This window comes from Carcharodon carcharias, chromosome 10, assembly GCF_017639515.1.
Source record: "Carcharodon carcharias isolate sCarCar2 chromosome 10, sCarCar2.pri, whole genome shotgun sequence".
Lineage (NCBI taxonomy): Eukaryota > Metazoa > Chordata > Chondrichthyes > Lamniformes > Lamnidae > Carcharodon > Carcharodon carcharias.
Window position 1 is genome coordinate 155,604,713 of NC_054476.1, and position 18,125 is coordinate 155,622,837.

Sequence of the window (18,125 nt, forward strand, 5' to 3'; positions counted from 1 at the left end):
CCTTTACATATGTAAATCAGCTGCTTGCCTTTTTGGGGTGGACAACCTCTCTGTATCTGGTCTCGCTGTCGTAAAATGCCCTGATGTCAGGACCACGCCTCTTACCTATTTATGGCATGGGGATCAAGAAAGGCAGAGGAACATGTGAACAGGAAATATTCTTTAGAAAATTGCTGTTTTTATCACTGGCACTGGGAGAGAGCTAGTGGGAGGAGTGTGATACTTCAGGCAGTTGCTTGTTTATTTCTACCCTCAAGAGTGTTGTTGCATTTATCAGTTAAGCGTACTTTGAACTTCAGGCTTGAACTTTGCTTCAGCTTTATTCTTGGTTGGTTTGTTACATTGTGTAATTTTCTAGTTAGTCAATGGTTCCTCTGTTTGTTTATTTAGTATTCTGTGTGAAGCAAAGTTCCATTGATTTTTGTCTGCAAGAACATACAAAGGTTGCATTGAGATGTTACTGAAATCTTCTCAGGATAATGTTTTTCTCTAGCAAATTTAAATTTGATCACATTTTACTGCAAATTTATTTGTAATGATTATATTACACACTGCTAACTTGAGTTGTTTAAATTTTAGCACAGATGTTAGACAACAGCCTGGAAATACTTGTAAAGAAAATACTAGGCCTGCCATGAATGAAAGGAAGGAATTTACTTCTACTAGCGGGAACAATCGTACTCAAAAAAATATCACAAGCACTTTCCGGTCACGTGTGCCATCTGAATCTTACAAAGCACAGGCAAAATCTTCTCAACAAACACATCAGTGGCCCAAGAATTCATATCAGAATTCAACAAGCAGCAAACGTAGTGGTCAGCCAAATCAGTTTTTTGAAAACCAATCTGAAAGTAATCCAAGTGATGGTGTGGATCAGGTACATTCATAAATACTATTTAAAACAAGGTAGTCTGTGTTGAATTTGGACTTTGGATGTTTTACTTTGTTTGATAAGTAGACAAATTGAAATTTAGGTCAAACAGGATCATTGACCTAACAGGAGAAATGTAAAGTTGAATAGTGATAACGTTTACTTTGTACAGAAACTTTGTGATGTAGACTAGAATAGTGGCTCTGAAACTTGAGTTCATAGAGACTTTCCGTGGGGTCTTCAAGTAAGCAAATGAGTGGTGGCTTGTTGTGAGGTGGGAGTGGAGTGTTACTGCCACACATGCAGCGCAGAAGGTCTTGGCTGTCTGTAGGTGGGGACCACACATGGATAAGTGCTGAGAACAGTACAAAGATCCCCAAGTAGATCCACAGTTACCAAGGCTACTGGTGGGCATCACGAGAATTCAGCCTTGTTCAAGAGTGGGGAGTATTAAAAAAAATAAGTAGGAAGTCCATATCCCTGATATCTGCAAGCAAATATCTGTTTTCTTAAAAGCATTACTAAAACACTCTACATGCAGCACTTTCATATTATGCATTTTATATAGTATTATAGTTTAGATGGAGGTCCATGATTACTAATTCATTTGAAAAAGACTTTCAACCAAAATGTTTGCAAACCATTGGATCAGATATACATGTATTCCCAGTTTATCTCTTGTGCACCTTCTAATGGCTTAGTAGAAATTAGCATCACAACAACAATCCTGTGTACAAATGAGAATACCTTGAACATACTTTATTCGTGCATGACCCTTGGTTTCACTTCCAAGTTTAAAAATAGCAAAACCATCCAGTGAATTAGCACCAATCAATTCACTTGCAATAATATGATATTTCTATCCATACAAGTGGGCTTGTTAACAGAAAAATTACACTTTGCATTGAGTGATAAATGTTTTCTCATTTTAAATTGAAACTAACCACGCTTAAATGCTCAGCATGGAGCGTATAATAGGAAAGCAAAGTACTGCAGATATTGGAAATCTGAAATATAAACAGAAAATGTTTGGAATACTCAGCAGGCCAGGCAGCATCTTGGAGAGCGAAATAGTGGCAATGCTTCAGGTCCATGATCTGCACTAGCTCTGATGAAGGCTCACTAACTTTGTTTCTCTCTGCATAGATGCCGCCAGATGTGCTGACCATTTCCAACACTTTCCATTTCTATTGGAGCAAAAATAACTCCTTTTTCCAGCCCTCCAAAAAGCAATCAGATTTCTTGTGAGAGTCTCATTCCCCCTTCAGCAAGAAACCCAGCAGCAGCTGCCTGAGATCTGGCTTGGCACAATGTTAGAAATGAATTTCGAAAAAAAATTGTGGAGGAAACATAAGCAACATTAAAATCAAAGCAATAAATTGATAATTTAAAAAAGTAATTAATTAGAGTGACCATTAAAAAGTGCCAAGCAGCAGAGCTAACTAAAAAAACATTTTTGCCTTTTTGATTAAGAAGCAGAGCAAGGGAGAGACAGACTAAGCCCCAAGACCTAGGGGAGGGGTGGGTGGACTGGACCGAGCTAAAGAGTTACACAGTTTATGCCCTACTATGTTCTTTCACAACCAGCACTTACACACTCTTCCATAGGCCTGGGAGATTTGGAAATGTTCTCACTGAGGAGGAGTTTGGGATGACTGTGAAGGTGGCAAGAAGTGATTCCTCACGGCCCTGACTCTACCTGCCCTGGGTCACACTGTTGCTGCAGCTGCCACTGTTCCTCGCCACCCGGGTCTGCCCCGCCCTCTTGAAGCCCGTAGTGGACTGGTGCCTGCGCAGGAGAGCGAGAGCACAGCCAAGGGCAGACTACATCACCCAGAATGCACCCTGGCTGTGAAAACAAATGGTTGTGTGAACTCGGGCTCTCGCTGCAATATTATTTCTCTTGTAGAACTTTGACCTGGAGCGGAGTGGCCATCACACACTTGTATGCCAGCACATGGAGGCGTGAGAGGCCACTTGAGAGTGGAGTGATGCTGCCTAAGCCTGGGCCCCCCGAAGGCCCAGGCCCTGGTGATTAGCACCCCCTTCTCCCGGTCCTGCTAATATTCATGGATTTTGGGCTGCATCTTACAGGCGGGTGGACCGCTACCGCCCCACCCCAGAAGAAAGGTTGTCTGGAAGCCGACACAGTCTGAGGAAGCCCACCCCTCATCCATAACATGCTGCATGTGGGCTAACTTTTTTGAGGGTGGGAATTCTGCCCCTCAGTGGAAGGAAGACCCGCCCTTGGGAGTTGTCGACTAACCTGACTGGCTGGCAGCTCCAGCAATCCCGGCAGTACCAAGCCTAATTTTCCTTTAATTATTTATTTACATATGGCAGGTGGGCTGTCAGTTTTAGCGTCTGTCCACCTAGCGTGTTATGGAGGTCAGCTCGGGGGTGATTGGGAAAATGGTGGGCTAGCCATTCACCATATTTTACATGTCCTCCTCCCCGGCCCGCCCTGTTCTGGTCAATCTATGGCCTCTATTTGCCAGCCTATCTCGTTCTAGACTACTGCTACATAACTCCTCCCTCCTGCAATCAGAGGTTCTGTTGCCTGTATGTGATCTTTTGCTAGGGCTAGAGGCACTTCCAGATCCACTATAGGAACTCGCACTGCATTTTCTAGCTTTCCACATTTTCACCTCACTTTGTTAGTACATAGATCTTACTTCTTGTCCATCGTCTTGAATACTTAGCCAATATTTGAATTTGCCAGTGGCTTTCCCTGCTCTCCCCTCAATGGTTGCTTCCTTCCATTTGTTGGACATTTTTGGTATGTTTGTTACCATAGTACCAACTTTTGGCAGTTGTCACTTGCATAAAAGAGCCCTATCCAGTGCATCGGAATTACTTTGTGTATCGTAATCCATCCCCATATCTACATTGCTGCTTATAACTGTCAAACATATGAATATATGATGTACAGGGTGCCTCATCACCTTCTACTGATTGTTCAGATTCTGCAAGTTTATAATAAATCTCGATTAACCTAGATGAATGTGCCCTAACAGTTTGATTACCATGCTGGAGAATTACTGTTTTTCCGTCACACTTTTCTATCACTTTGCCTGAATCTTTTCACTCTTTCTGACCCTTTCTTCTATTGCATACTAAATCTCAAGGATTAAAGTTTATCTCTGATGATACAATGCTGTAAGGCTTACCAAATTTTCTGAGACTTCTGCCTTGATGAATGCCCTTCTACCTGCATGTCAGGACAGATGTTAGTTTACAGTTTGGCTGGTCAGCTAAGATCTTATGGAGCATCTCATCCATCACTGCGTGATTTCTTTCAAAAATCCCTTTACTGAAGGGGCTTCCAACTGCAGTGTTCATCATTACAATGCTCATATTTTCGCACCTGTCTTGAAATTCATCATTGGCAAACCACCGCGCCCCCCCGTCCCCCCATTGTCAGTTAGGAATTTAGTCAGTGCCCCAAGTCTGGTCCCTATCCGTTTTTCCATGATTTTATCTGCAATCAGTCTTTTGTCTTTACCATGTGTTGCTGTGGACAGACTTAATCTTGTTGTCATGTCTATGAAATGTAAAATGAAAAAGTTTCTGTCGTTGTCCTTGTCCCACACCTTTCAATCCATAGCTACTGCTTCATCAAAGCCCCTTTCTAAAGGGAGACTTGCAATAGGTCGTGCTAGTGTCCTCCAATACTTTTTGCATGTATTACATTTTTCACTAATCTCTTCAATAAGCTTTGTGTACTCATTAACCACCCCTGCATCCTTTGGTAAAATTTTTAATCTGTGACAAGAGGGATGAGCAAATCATCAATGTAATGTTAAGATAATTTACTTTTTTTCTGTCAAATTCATATCACCTGATACAATTAACACATCCTTAACATTCTGGTTAGAGAGGCTAAGTTTTGTTAAAGTGGTGGAAAAATGTCCTGATCAGGTAAATTGCAAATCTACTGGCTTTCCAAAGACTCCATACTCCATATGTCTAATTTATTGTGCCTTTTTCGTGGATGCTTTGCTCAGCAGCAAGGGTATCTCACTACAGTGGCTTACCCCAATTATTCTACAAGAAATCACCATTCTTTCCAGTAGTTTTAATGTGTTGTCATCCTTGAACCTGAAAAAAGTTGAACTTGCATATTCCATGACCTTACTTCAATCCCTACTACTGCGCAAATCCAAATAACATTTCAATTGGTTCCGCATACTGTGGCGGTGCAACCACTGTCCAACATGGCACAATTAAACAAATCCACGACTAGCTCACTCACTACCAGACTGAAGCTTCTTGTCATTGGTACAATTCTGTCAGACTGATCAAAATCATCATCTTCCCCTTCCAAACCTTCCGTGTTGTGCGTCGCCTTGAAAATCCTGTTGTTCCGTTTCGGACAATTTACCACATCATAATATTTGGAATCACATCTGATACACTTGTTTATAATTCCCTGAGCGTTCTTTGGGTTCATTCTTCTGTTATTATTACTCCATTCCTACCATCTGCCAGATCTACCAAAAGGGTCTCCATCCTCATTTATTTTATCAGTGGTGCCCCTGTTGTATTGACGCCTGCACCTTATATCTAAATGATCTCGAAATGCCGCAAGCATTGAATCCTCCATCTTTTGTAACACTGCTGAATGTCCCATGGGTGCCATGATGGCCATTGTGCGACTGCTTTCCCAGGAATTTTTTTAAGCCTTAGATATCTAATCTGAAAGTGTGTCAAGAGAATTTAGCTACAGTTAAGACCAGGAGCCCATCCATGTGTGACATTTTAGCACCAACAATTGAAAGCAAGCACTGAACCAGGAATTTCCAAATAGAATTTCTGCAATCTTGAATATAGCCTGTTAAATTCCATGATGCATTCTTCTATGGAATAATCACCACCTTTCTAAATTTATTAAAGGCTGATCATGCCTCAGATGCTTCTAAGAGATCATCTTATAAATTTTATCCATATACTTTAGTTGATTATCCAAACCTTCCTCAGTGTCTAGCTGACAAGCCTGTGGCTCTGAAAATACTCTGCACCTGATCCTGTTTTCGTTAGGAAGCGACAGTGCCAAGGCCACACTTTGTTTTCTCTTCAGTGAGGATGTAACCTGTGTCCATATATCTACTTCATTTTTCCATTGGTCATAAGGTTCTGATTCAGAGAACATTAGTGGAAAATTATACCCTGACACTTTATATTTGGTTTCAGCCATTCTTCTCAAAAGTAACTCCAATTACAATCTTCTGTCTGGCGAAAAAAAATTATCCTTTGTTTCCAATCTTCACCATTAGGCAACATTCTCTCCTACCATGTTAAATGGATCCAAGCCAGATGGTGAAATATAAAAAAGGACAAAGATCTTTTCCTTGTTAGTAATTTTATTCATAGGATGCAGCAATACAGACTTCTGCCTTCTAATTACTACTCCAGTGTTCCAGCTGATTCTCTTTATCTGTGTTCTCAGTCCTTACCAAAAAATGCCCATCCCCTGTGTATCTGTAACAATATAATAAACCAACCATCAACATCTGACCCCAAAGATCTGACAGCAGTGCTGCAAGAAGTTCAATTACCTCATGCAGGTGGTCAAGGAAGTTGAGCGAATCTTCAATGGATATCTTATAACCACCACACCATCAAGCTTGCATGATGGTCAATGCATCAAGCTATTGATCATCTGTCCTAATATGTCCTTATGTGGCTCAGTATCGAACTTTCAGTGATAACATTCATGTGAAGTGTCTTGGAATGTTTTACTATGTTAATGGAACTGTATAAATGCAAGTTATTGTTCATCATACCAACAATATTTGTTGATCATCCATTCATGGTTATAAGTAATAGCATAGAAAATCTAATTTCAATAAGTTTGTTGCATTTTGCATTAGTGGATGCTTTTGTGCTGATAGATATGCTGAACTTTTACCTCTTTTTACATAATAGAAGTCAAAACCATTTCAGATGAAAGTCATGCAGCCGGATAATTCATTACGTATTGTGACTGCAACTATAGAAGGCATGAAACATTGGACTCAGTATAACCACAGATGTGCATTGCTGTTTGAGGTCTTTGGTATGTACACAGATTTAAATTTCACTCTTGTAAATGCATGACTAGTTTCTGTATAAATATTATGCTTAGACCTGGATTTCTATAAATGCCAAGCAAAAACAGAAAATTTGCAATTCTTTCTTCTACAGACTAGTTAGTCAGTCATTCAGAAATTTAATCTGAACTCAGCAGAGAGGGTAGCAAAAATGTATATTAAACAAAGTAATGAGACTTCTAAAATACAGTGCATTAGCTATTTAGTGTACTGAGCTTTTGAGCTGTGGAACTTTTTGCGCTTGAATCAAGATTTAGTATCTCCATGCTAAGACTAGAAATTTATTGCAATTTGAGTGAATTAAATGCATAATGCTTTGTCTAGTGATGGTAATGGATTTTAAAGAGTATTTGCTCACCCTTAAGACTCTATACATTAAATTGAATGCACAAAAAAATTAAACTTTAGAAAGTAAACAGTCCAAAGATTTGGAACCAGCTCTGCCATACTTTGTATTACTCTCCTGGTCTCATTAGGATTGGTGTATTCCCTTGGATGCTTGCAGAAGTTCATCTGAGGATAGTAAAACACCGCTGAAAGTAAATTTGGATTTATTATAACTTGAAGTTAAACAATTTACTAATTAACCCCTATGCTTGCAAAATAAATTTAAAATCAAGATGGGTAGTTGAGAGATCATGCAGGTAAGCTACAAGATGGAAGCATAAAGTGAGAACACATATTCTGGTTGATTGCTATCTTGAAGTGCAATGGTGAGTCTAGTGCTAAACCCTATGCACTTGCAAGTTTGTTCAACTAACTTTCATGCAGTCTGCCCTAATCAATTAAGGGGAATGTCCATTTGTCTTTGTTAGGCCTAGTGTGCATTGGAATGTAAAATTCTTTCAGATAAAGGCTAGTTCTTTGTGCAAAGCTCCTGCTGACGTACTAGATGCTACCCATTTAGAAGTTAGAGTTTTTGGAGGATAAAAGCTAGGAGCTCTCTGATACTAATTAACTTACTTAGGAGGGTGATTTATGGGGAAATGTATTGTAAGGGGGAAGGGAATGGATGAAGATTTAAACCATGAATCCTTGGGTTGAAAAATCAAACATGTAACCACTAAATCATAGATTCTCTAAATAATACAGATGCCACCCACCCCATCATGAAAGATATATTTATTTTTTAAAAGTCAGAATTAAGAAGGTCTCAAACGTTTTGCAAAGGATATCAAACGAAAACAAACTTGAAAACTAGCTGTAACAATAAATACAATTTATCATTTCAATAAATAGGAAGCATGGACCACTATTGTAAAGAACCTGTATGATTTTCAATCTTATTGATATTTCTATCATTGATTAAATGTGATTTTCGGAAACTAGACTTTTAAAATCTCTTGACCTTTTGACCTTGACAGAAGTGATGCCTGGTGTTCTCTTCGGGCTGTTTCCCAGTACCATCACTGAAAAACAACGTGCGTTTATATAGTAGCTTTAAAGTAGCAAAATGTCCCTTGGCGCTTAACAAGAGCTATATCAGTAAAAGCATTTTTGACACTGAGCCACAGAAGAAGAATTGAGGACAGATGGCCAAAAGCTTTGTCAAAGTGAGAGGATTTAAGAAGCATCTTAAAGTTGCAGAGAGAGGTAGGGTGGTAGATAGGATTAAGGACAATTTGAAAAGTGACAATTATTTGACGTCCCGTGTTCGACCCCGGTCGGTGCTGTTATCTGATCTCAGCCGTCATAATTGTGGTAGCACAACATTTGGCATCAGTGTCAGATTAGAGAGGAATGTTTGACAGATAAAGGAGGAAAATCAGGTAATACTTGCACTCCTGATTAGCTAATGATCCCTGCTGGAATATATGTGTGTAGAAAAGGGCAAGAATGGACTTGGCCCGATGCCCATAATTGTTTAATTCAATGTGAGCTCATGGCTGAAGAATACTATTTTTAGGCTTCCATCGACCAGGGAAGTGTACTGGAGCACAAGTTACCACTAAGAAGAGAGAATCGAAGAAAAAAAGCAAAACACTGAGAATGCTAGAAATCTGAAACAAAAGCAGAAAATGCTGGAAAAACTCAACTGGTCTAGCAGCATCTATGGAGAGAGAAACAAAGTTAATGTTTCAAGTCCGTATGGCTTTTCTTCAGAGCTGAAGAGAAGTGGAAATGTGATGAAATTTATACTGTTTTGTACTGGAGCAGGTGAAGCTGGATAGAAGGCTAGCAATAGGTGGGGACAAAGGAGAGATTGACAAAGATGTCATGAACTAAAGAGCAAAGGGAATGGTAATGGTCATGGTTAAAAAATATGTTGATAGTGACGTGAAGTTAAGAAAGCAGAATGTGATAACAGCAGAACAAAGGTAGCATTGTGTGAAAGAATAACATGGAACAAGTAACAGATGGCCTTTTTGGGGATGGGGTGAGGGGAGAGGGCGGTGGTGGGGGAAAAATGATAGAAAATGGGATAGAAGGGGGGATAAAAAAGGGGATAAAACCATGGATTAAAGAATGCTCCCAATTATGGGTATCAAGCCAAGCCCATTCTTGTCCTCTGTTATTTTCTACACACTTATATATTCCAACAGGGATTACCAGCTAATCAGGAATGGAAGTATCACATGATTTTCCTTCTTTATCTATCTATCGTTCCTCCCTAATCTGGCATTGATGCCAAATGTTGTGCTACCTCAACTATGACAGTTGAGATCAGATAACAGCTGTTGCTCATCAGGACATTGTAGGCCAAATTGCCCCTGATTTTCAGTCTGATTGTAGAAGCAGCTTTATAAAAATAAAGTAAGTCAATATAAAATTATAAAAAAAACTCAGACTTAGAACTGCTCTCTCTTTCTTCATGTGGCACCTTCATTATCCGAGGGTAGCTAATTATGGCTCCGTAATGCCAATGATATTACAGTTGGTTGAGGAAAAGAGGCAGGTCCCAAGAAATACTTTTAAAAAATTCATTCATGGGATGTGGATGTTGTTGGCTAGGCCAGCATTTATTGTCCATCCTTAATTGCCCTTGAGAAGGTGGTGGTGAGCTGCCTTCTTAAACTACTGCAGACCATGTGGTATAGGTATACCCGCAGTGCTGTTAAGGAGGCAGTTCCAGGATTTTGACCCAGTGACAGTGAAGGAATGGCAATATATTTCCAAGTCAGGATGGTGTGTGGCTTGGAGGGGAACTTCCAGGTGATGGTGTTCCCATGTATCTGCTGCCCTTGTCCTAGATGGTAGCAGTGATGTGTTTGGAAGGTGCTATCTAAGGAGCCTTGGTGAGTTCCTGTTTTGCATCTTGTAGATGGTACACATTGCTGCCACTACGTACCAGTGTTGGAGGGAGTGAATGTTTGTGGATGAGGTGGCAATCAAGCAGGCTGCTTTGTTCTGGGTGTTGTCAAGCTTCTTGTTGGAGTTGCATTTATCCAGGCAAGTGGAGAGTACTCAATCACACTCCTGTCCTGTGCCTTGTAGATGGTGGACAGGCTTTGGCAAGTCAGAAGGTTTGAGTTACTCACAGCAGGATTCCTAGCCTCTGACCTGCTCTTGTAGCCACAGTATTTATATGGCTAGTCAAGTTCAATTCCTGGCCAATGGTAACCTCCAAGATGTTGATAGTGGGTGAGTCAGCAATGGCTATGCCATTGAATGTCAAGGGGCGATGGTTGGATTCTCTGGAGATGGTCATTGCCTGACACTTGTGAGGCGTGAATATTACTTGTGCCAGCCAGTACATGGACTGAACCTGCACCTTAAGTATTATTAAGCATACAGTCTAACCAGCTGAGTTAATTGGTCCCCTGAGAATATCTAGCTGCTTTTAATATCATGGAGACAATACCTGAACCAGATTCAAAAGGGACACAAGAAAATGCAATTATTATCTAACAGTAGATGGCGCACTAATCCTGGCTATAGTGCATGCTGACACAATTAAATAGGTAAAGGGTAAGTGGAGGTATTGTCGAGGTACTCCAGGCCTCAATACTTCAATGATCAAAATCAACTGTGGCTCCTTGTTCTTTTATCCTGGCAGATTAGTAAATGTAATGCTGCATGCTAACATACTGGCATTATTGTTAGTTTGAGCATGATAGCACAGCATGTCATGGAGACTCAAGCTAACTGGATATTACCTGTAAAATTATTTGATTGGAAAGACTGCACCCTGTAGCAGTAGCTGGCTTAGTTAGATACCCAAATACAAACGATTTTGAACTGCTCCCACCTACCTACAAGAGGCTCTGTAGGCTGTTACTTGTAACTGGATATAAAATCTGCCCCTGCACCAATAGAAAATATGGGTGGAATTTTCCTGTTGGCATTGGGCGTCATGGCGGGTGTGAGTGGACAATATGGCAGGAAGGCCAAAAATCAGTTTCACAACGTCATGAAACCAGCTTGCAATCGTCCGCTCTGCCCGTCAATGACAAGCTGCGTTTTCCATGGTGCATGTCAGGAACTTCATTTTAATACATCTGCATATCATTAGAAGCCCACTGGAATCACGCCCCCACGTCAAATTTACTGCCTATGTTGGTGGGAAAATACATCAGCACAGAACACATCTTGACAAGTGTGCAGAAGTCGGGACTTACTGTCAGGGCCTTTCTCACATCGTAGACATCCAATGATAAGAAGATGCTGGAGCCCTCCAGCAACGGGACCCTGGAGGAACGTGCATTGCATGTTGCATGGATTCTCATGGACATAGCTTCGCCGTGAAGCAGCTTATAGAACGTGGAAGGTGGCCATTGAGGGTCTGCTTTGGGACATCAGTGTCTTGGCTATGTTCTGCAATGGATGATCGTTGAGGGGGTGGAGAGGAAGGTATTGTTTTGGCTGCGAGAGGAAGGTATACTGGGAGGGCGGGGGACAGTGGGAAAGGAAGGTGTGTCAGGGGTGGGGGGTGAAGTTGGAAGGCGGCGAACGACGATGTCGAGTGGGGGGAGGTTGGGAGAGGGGGAAACAATAGTATTGGTTGGGGGAAATGAAGGTACTGGGGGGGTGGGGTGAGGTTGGAAGGGGGGAACAATGGTGTCATCGGCGGGTGAGGTTGGGTAGGGAAGGAGTCTGGAGGGAGGAAGGAGTAAGGACGGGGGAAGGAGTAAGCGGGGTGGATACATTATCCAGCTGAACGTGCATGGGAAGGGGTCTGTGCAGTTGATGACTGCTGCCAGGGTGTGAAATGAGAGTGGGCGTGGTAGGGGGAATGGTGAGAATGAGAGAGGGCAGAGTGAGCCAGTAGGGTGGGAGGGTGAGGGTGCAATGGTATTGGTAGTAGGGACAGCGAGGATGGTTGGTGGGCACTCGAAGATGGACACAGACCCCGGGGGTGGGAAGGAGGAGGTCAGTGTGGATGGTGGCAGGATTTTCGGCAAGGTAGGTGCATGTTCACCTGGACATCTTCGAAAGAAAAAGGTTGTGGCTAGTAGGTAACAGTGGGGAGGTGAAAGGTGATGCTGGGGGTCGACAGTTATGGGGAAAAGGACATAGGTGACTGGGACAGGGTAAGGGACGGGGAGCTGAAGACAAATATTACCAGCACCGTGCTTCTAAAACTAAAAACGAAAGGAGACGTGTGATGGCGAGGAACAGGTGCTGCATGGGGGATTGGAGGGTGGGCGGAGATGCAGGCCAGCTCAGATGGATAACTGAAAGAGAACCCAAGCGGGCAGCATTGAAAATACTTAGGACATTGAGATGAGTGTGATGGAGGAACAATCCGCATGTGTGGGACAGCGATTGCACAAAGCTCCAAAAGGAAGCCCGTCAATGAAGCTGAAAGACACCATTACAAATTATTACGTGAAAATGAATATATTTTCAGATTATAAAGTGACAAATGCGTTCACCCGTGCTACCAATTGTGATCAAAATTTCTTAACTTTTCTGGCCTAATACTTGTAGCTGCAGCCCTGACATTTGCAGCAGGGATAGAGACAGCCTGTGCAATGGTTGGCCCAGTTGTCTGTTGTCTTTGGCATATGCCCTCTGGAGAGTCAAGGCTTTGAGGGCCCTGGCTTGCTTTGGCTGTCCTGTGGGCCAGCTCCTCCCTCTGCGGTGACAGAGGATGAGGTTGAGGGGGACCACAAGCAAAGAGGACTTGGGAGGGAGAGGACAGCCTCTGAGATTTCTGAGTGGATGACCCAGGGGTGTTCAGCTGCTGCTTCTTTTACCTTAAGGTACCTGAGGGCACTGGCCTGACTTCTTGAGGGGTAGGAGCACCTGGAAGGATGTCTTAAGTGCCGCATTTCCCCCTCGCATTGCCACTGCAGGAAGTCCCCATGGCTACTGCAATGGAGTGAGGTCTGCGCACGTCTCCGTGTTCTGCTGTATCAGGGTCACCATGGTGTCCACCATCCTTCCCATGGAGACCTCCATGCGCATACAAGTGGGCACCACTTCATCAGAGAGCAGGCGGGTGCACTCCAACTCATATGCCGCTTGAGGGCTTCCAACAGCTCTGCATGATGTTCCCCTGCCTTCTGTTGACTCTCCACGATGAGTTGTAAGACCTAATCTAGAGGCTCGTCATCTGACTTGGACCTCACAGATGTCTCTTTCCCAGCAGTCCTCCGAGTGCTGAAGAGCTTGGCTGGACCTGCCACCTCCTGCTGTAGACATGTGTCCGTGTGGTGGCCACCAGATTGTCAACCTAAGCCTGCTCTAGATCTAGGTCCCGCCAAGGTGTGTGTCTCTGTGCTGGTGGAGGGTGTGGATAAGTGCTGTGACAGATCTTCTAGGCTCCTTATTTCCAGCTCTTCAATGGAGGAGGTGTCCTCTTGGCTGGAGGTGAGGATCTGGCTGGAGCTGAGAGACTCGCTGGCTAAGGGGTTCTGTCGCTTGGCAGAGTTCCCTGTGAACCAAAGTAGAGATGATTAGTACAGGACAGCAGAGTCAAAAGCTGGAGAGAGAGCGCTTACATTTGCAGTGAGAGAGGGTTGATGTGGTGCAGGGACCTCGTGGGTGCTCGCTGCCGACCTCATCGTCGCTGCAGGCATGGTCCATGTCCTCACCAATCAGTGTGAGGGCACACTCCTCAGAGTGAGTGAGGGGCCTAATATGGATCACTCAACCCCCTGTCGGGGCCTCTCCCTGTTGTTGTGAGCCAGTGTATCCTGCATGAAAACAGATAGTGTGTGAGCAGGATACATGGCATTGCATGGAATGTTTGTGTGGTGAGCAGAGCCATGGACGGGATGAGTACATGAGCTGCAGAGGATATGAGCCTGATGGAGATGTGAGGGTGTGTGAGAGAGTTCATGATGTTGTCCCTTGAGGTGTGAGTGTGTGGGTTGAGAAGAGTGAGTTACCCTGTTGGAATGGATGAGACCATTCTTACTCTTTTGGCACAGAGAGCTGTCCTGTTTTGCAGAGTGTTGGTACTGATCACTGCTGTCTGCCTCCCATGCTGGAATTGTCACCTTGCTTGTTGGCCTTCGTCCAGAGCAAGGACAGAGGACATCACAGCGGGCTCCAAGGCATCCAAAAGGGATATATCACTAAATGGGGGGGTGGGGGGGGTGGGGGGCTGCAGTCTTCTTGCCTTTCATAGTCATGTCTTCTGTGCAGCAATCCTGGGCTGGAAGCACTGAGAGATCTGCATGCAGCTACACTTTAAATATGGCGCCTGGCGTGAGGAAGCGCGAGGTGACGGCGTGAAACGGTGTGTTTCCCGGGAATGCATGATTAATCAGGTACGATTGGGATGATATGGCATGAAAAGCACCATTGGGGCCAGCAGGTAGAACATTCTTTTTCCTGCCCGCTACCGCACTTAGTGCAAACCTGGGTCGGATTCCACCTTATTTACTGATTGAAGATTGCAGGCACCAGAAAAAGGATCAGATATAGTGGACTAATGAGATGGGATTAATGTGAATATCATACTTGGTGGCTGGTATCATGAAAACCGACAAAAATCATCAAAGACACTTCTGCTGATGTACAATTATATGAAAAAGTTTTATCAATTGTTTTATGTTTTGTTAGATGATGTAATTTAAATTTTGAAAATATAATATCACAGAAATGCATTGCTGGTATTGACCTAAAGTACACTCACTGAATGGTAACCCAATCTCAGATGGTACTGTTAATTCATTCCAAAACTAGTTGGTGAAGTAGGAAACGATATCCCAATTAATACTAGATTTATCTACAAAATTACAGATGCTTCCCTAACCAACATTAAGTGCCCCAGAGTTTCTCTTCATACTCTTTTGGTAAAACAAAAATCAATAACTGAAAGGGGAAGAGTTTCTCTTTAATGTGCTCAAGATACTTAATCAATGCTCTCCTACCTGTATATCGTTAACCTTATTAGCATATCATTAACAGATAATTATCCTCTTTCTAAAATCACTGATACTGTATTGGGTAGAGTAAAATATTATCAGATTTGCATGCTAATTTAGTGTCCAGTTTCATTTTGAGACACTTTTACTTGTAGCTTTGCTTTTGGGAGTGTGTCACCATGACTTTTTCTTAGTGGAACTGACATGGGAGAACAGCACGTATGCATGTTTCCTCAAAAGCATAAACTCTGCTTTTGAGGAAACAAAGCAAATGATTGACCTGAAGTTCAACCTGCCCAAGATGCATAAGTATTAATTGCATATTAATTGTGATCAATTGTATGTAGGTGATGGGAATTAACTGGGGATTCACTTAAGAAGATGTATGCTTGAACTGTATAAGTCTGTAAATAAATGCTCCTGAAAACTGGCTTTCAGGAATATAATAAAATATTTTTAATAATATTCCAATAACAATAATGTTTCACAGTAAAACCAAAGAAGAAATCATATAAGTATTTTGTGTAAATAAGAGCAAATTATTGCGGATGCTGGAAATCTGAAATAAGAACAGAAAATGTTGGAAAGACTCAGCAGGTCTGACAGCATCTGTGGAGAGAGAAGCAGACTTATTGTTTTGAGTCCATATGACTCTGCTTCAGAGCTGAAGAGAGGTAGAAATGTGATGGGTTTTATATTGTTGAAGATAGAGGGTGGAGCATGTGGAGCAAAATAAAAGGTCAGGGATAGGTGGGAGTTTGGGAGAGATTTGACAAAGATGTCATGGACACAAACAAAGGGAGTGGTAATGGTAGTGTTAAAGTCTAAGACAGGTGCTAATAGTGGCATAAAGGTCAGATAGCAAAATGTGTTAATAAGAGAACAAGGGTCAGTGCTCTCTGAAAGCAAAACATAAATGGAGGAGGATGATCCTTTTAATATGGACGCTGGTGAAGTGAAAAGTGAGGACACAAGGCACCCTATCATAGTTCTGGGAAGGAGAGGAAGGGGTGAGGGCAGAAATGTGGGAGATGGGTTGGACAATCATAGGGTCCTGTCAACCATAGGGAACCTTGGCTTGATAAAGGAAGACATGTCAGAAGTGCCGTTTTGGAAGGTAGTACATTGGAACAGGTGTGATGGAAGCAGAAAAACTGGAAGAATGGGATGGAGTCCTTACAGAAAGCAGGATGTGAGGAGATGTAGTTAAGGCAGCTATGGGAGTCGGTGGGCTTGTAATGAATATTGGTAGACAGTCTATCACCAGAAATGGAGACAGAGAAGTCAAAGAAGGGAAGGGAAGTGTCGGAAGTGTACCGTATGAAGTTGAGAGAGATTGGAAGTTGGAAGCAAAATTGATAAAATTTCTTCAGGCCCAGATGAGAGCACGAAGTGGCACTGATATAGTCATCAATGTACCTGAAAAAGAGTTGTGGGAGGGGGCCTGAGTAGGACTGGAACAAACTGAACTGGACTAGCCATATAAATACTATGGTTACAAGAGCAGGTCAGGGGCTAGGAATCCTCCTGACTTCCCAAAGCCTGTCCACCATCTACAAGGCACAAGGCCAGGAGTGTGATGGAATATTCTCCACTTGTCTGGGTGAGTGCAGCTTCTTAAGTGGAAACGTGAAGTTTATTTACAATATATTCAGCAGCAATTACACGTGTGCTTTTGACTCCAACTCTATCACTACACTGCTGAGGTCGCCCTTGCTACCCTCCTATTGGTTACTACAGATCATGTGATCTTTCTAAACTAGCATTATTCTTACAGGTACATTACACTAAATAAAACCATAATTACTACATTCCTCCCGCTTTAACTCGGCTATACATGCTATATTTACAAGTACATATTTTTCATGACAACATAATATTTACAATGGGTAAGGAATTTACAAGTTTAGTCTTTCAGGTGGTTTCCTGGCACGTGTGGAATCTTACAGCTCCACAACTGCAGATTTGTTGTCAGGAATCTCCTTTTCCAGAGTTGCCTAAACATTAGGTGCTTCGATGGGCACTTGCAGTTCTGTATCCTCAGTTCTTACAGGAATATCAGCAATGTCAGTCCTGGGTTGAGTATCCTCAGTGGGAAACACAGACCTGATCATGGTTACTGGTGGAACCAAATTTTGGTGATTTGTCTCTCTCTTCCTTAAACGGTCCACAAGTTTACGGATGATCCGGCCTTCCACCTCCACGTGGTAAGATAGAGGTTCAGTCACTGCATTGATTTCATCCGGTAACCACTTTGGTCTGTTCCCCAAAGTTTTTCACGTAACCGGCTCTCCCAGGGTAAATTTCCTCGCATGACTATGCTATTCGTATCTAGTTTTCTGGCTTTCCTGACTCCTTTCCACCTTCCCCTCTAAATTTCGCATCATTAAGCTCAATCTCCTCCTGAGACGACATTTCAACAATAACTCCGCAGGTGTGACACCTGTTGTTGTGTGAGGGGTAGTCCTGTATGAAAACGAAAGCATGGTAGCTTGGTTGCCAAGGAATCATCAGTTAGCTTTCCCATGCCTGTCTTGACTGTTTGAATTGACCTTTCAGCCAGTCTGTTTGAGGAAAGGTGGTACGGTGCAGTTTTTACATGAGTGATACCGTTGAGGCTGATAAACTGTTGAAACTCGGCATTCATAAATGCATGTCACTATTGGAAATGACTACTCCTGGTAGTCCGTGAATGGCAAAACTCTGACATAGTTTCTCGATTGCAGCGCCCAATGTTGGTGACTTCACCTCATATATGTCCAACCATTTTGAATGGGCATCGACAATGAGCAGAAATATTGTTCCCAGGAAAGGTCCAATGTAGTCAATGTATAACTGCACCCAGGGCCTACCTGGTCACTCCCATGGGTGTAATGGAGCTGTCACTAGCAACTTTTGCAG

General features: G+C 42.6%; 1 protein-coding gene across 1 annotated transcript in view; it reads left to right on the plus strand.

Moving 5' to 3' along the window:
* The window catches only part of LOC121283421 (spermatogenesis-associated protein 22), a 97,185-nt gene that overhangs the window by 18,782 nt on the left and 60,278 nt on the right, over positions 1 to 18,125 (plus strand). Inside the window, exons 7-8 of the mRNA XM_041197984.1 lie at positions 580 to 877; positions 6,800 to 6,929. Coding sequence (XP_041053918.1) covers positions 580 to 877; positions 6,800 to 6,929 — 428 coding nt within the window. The remainder of the gene's footprint in view (positions 1 to 579; positions 878 to 6,799; positions 6,930 to 18,125) is intronic.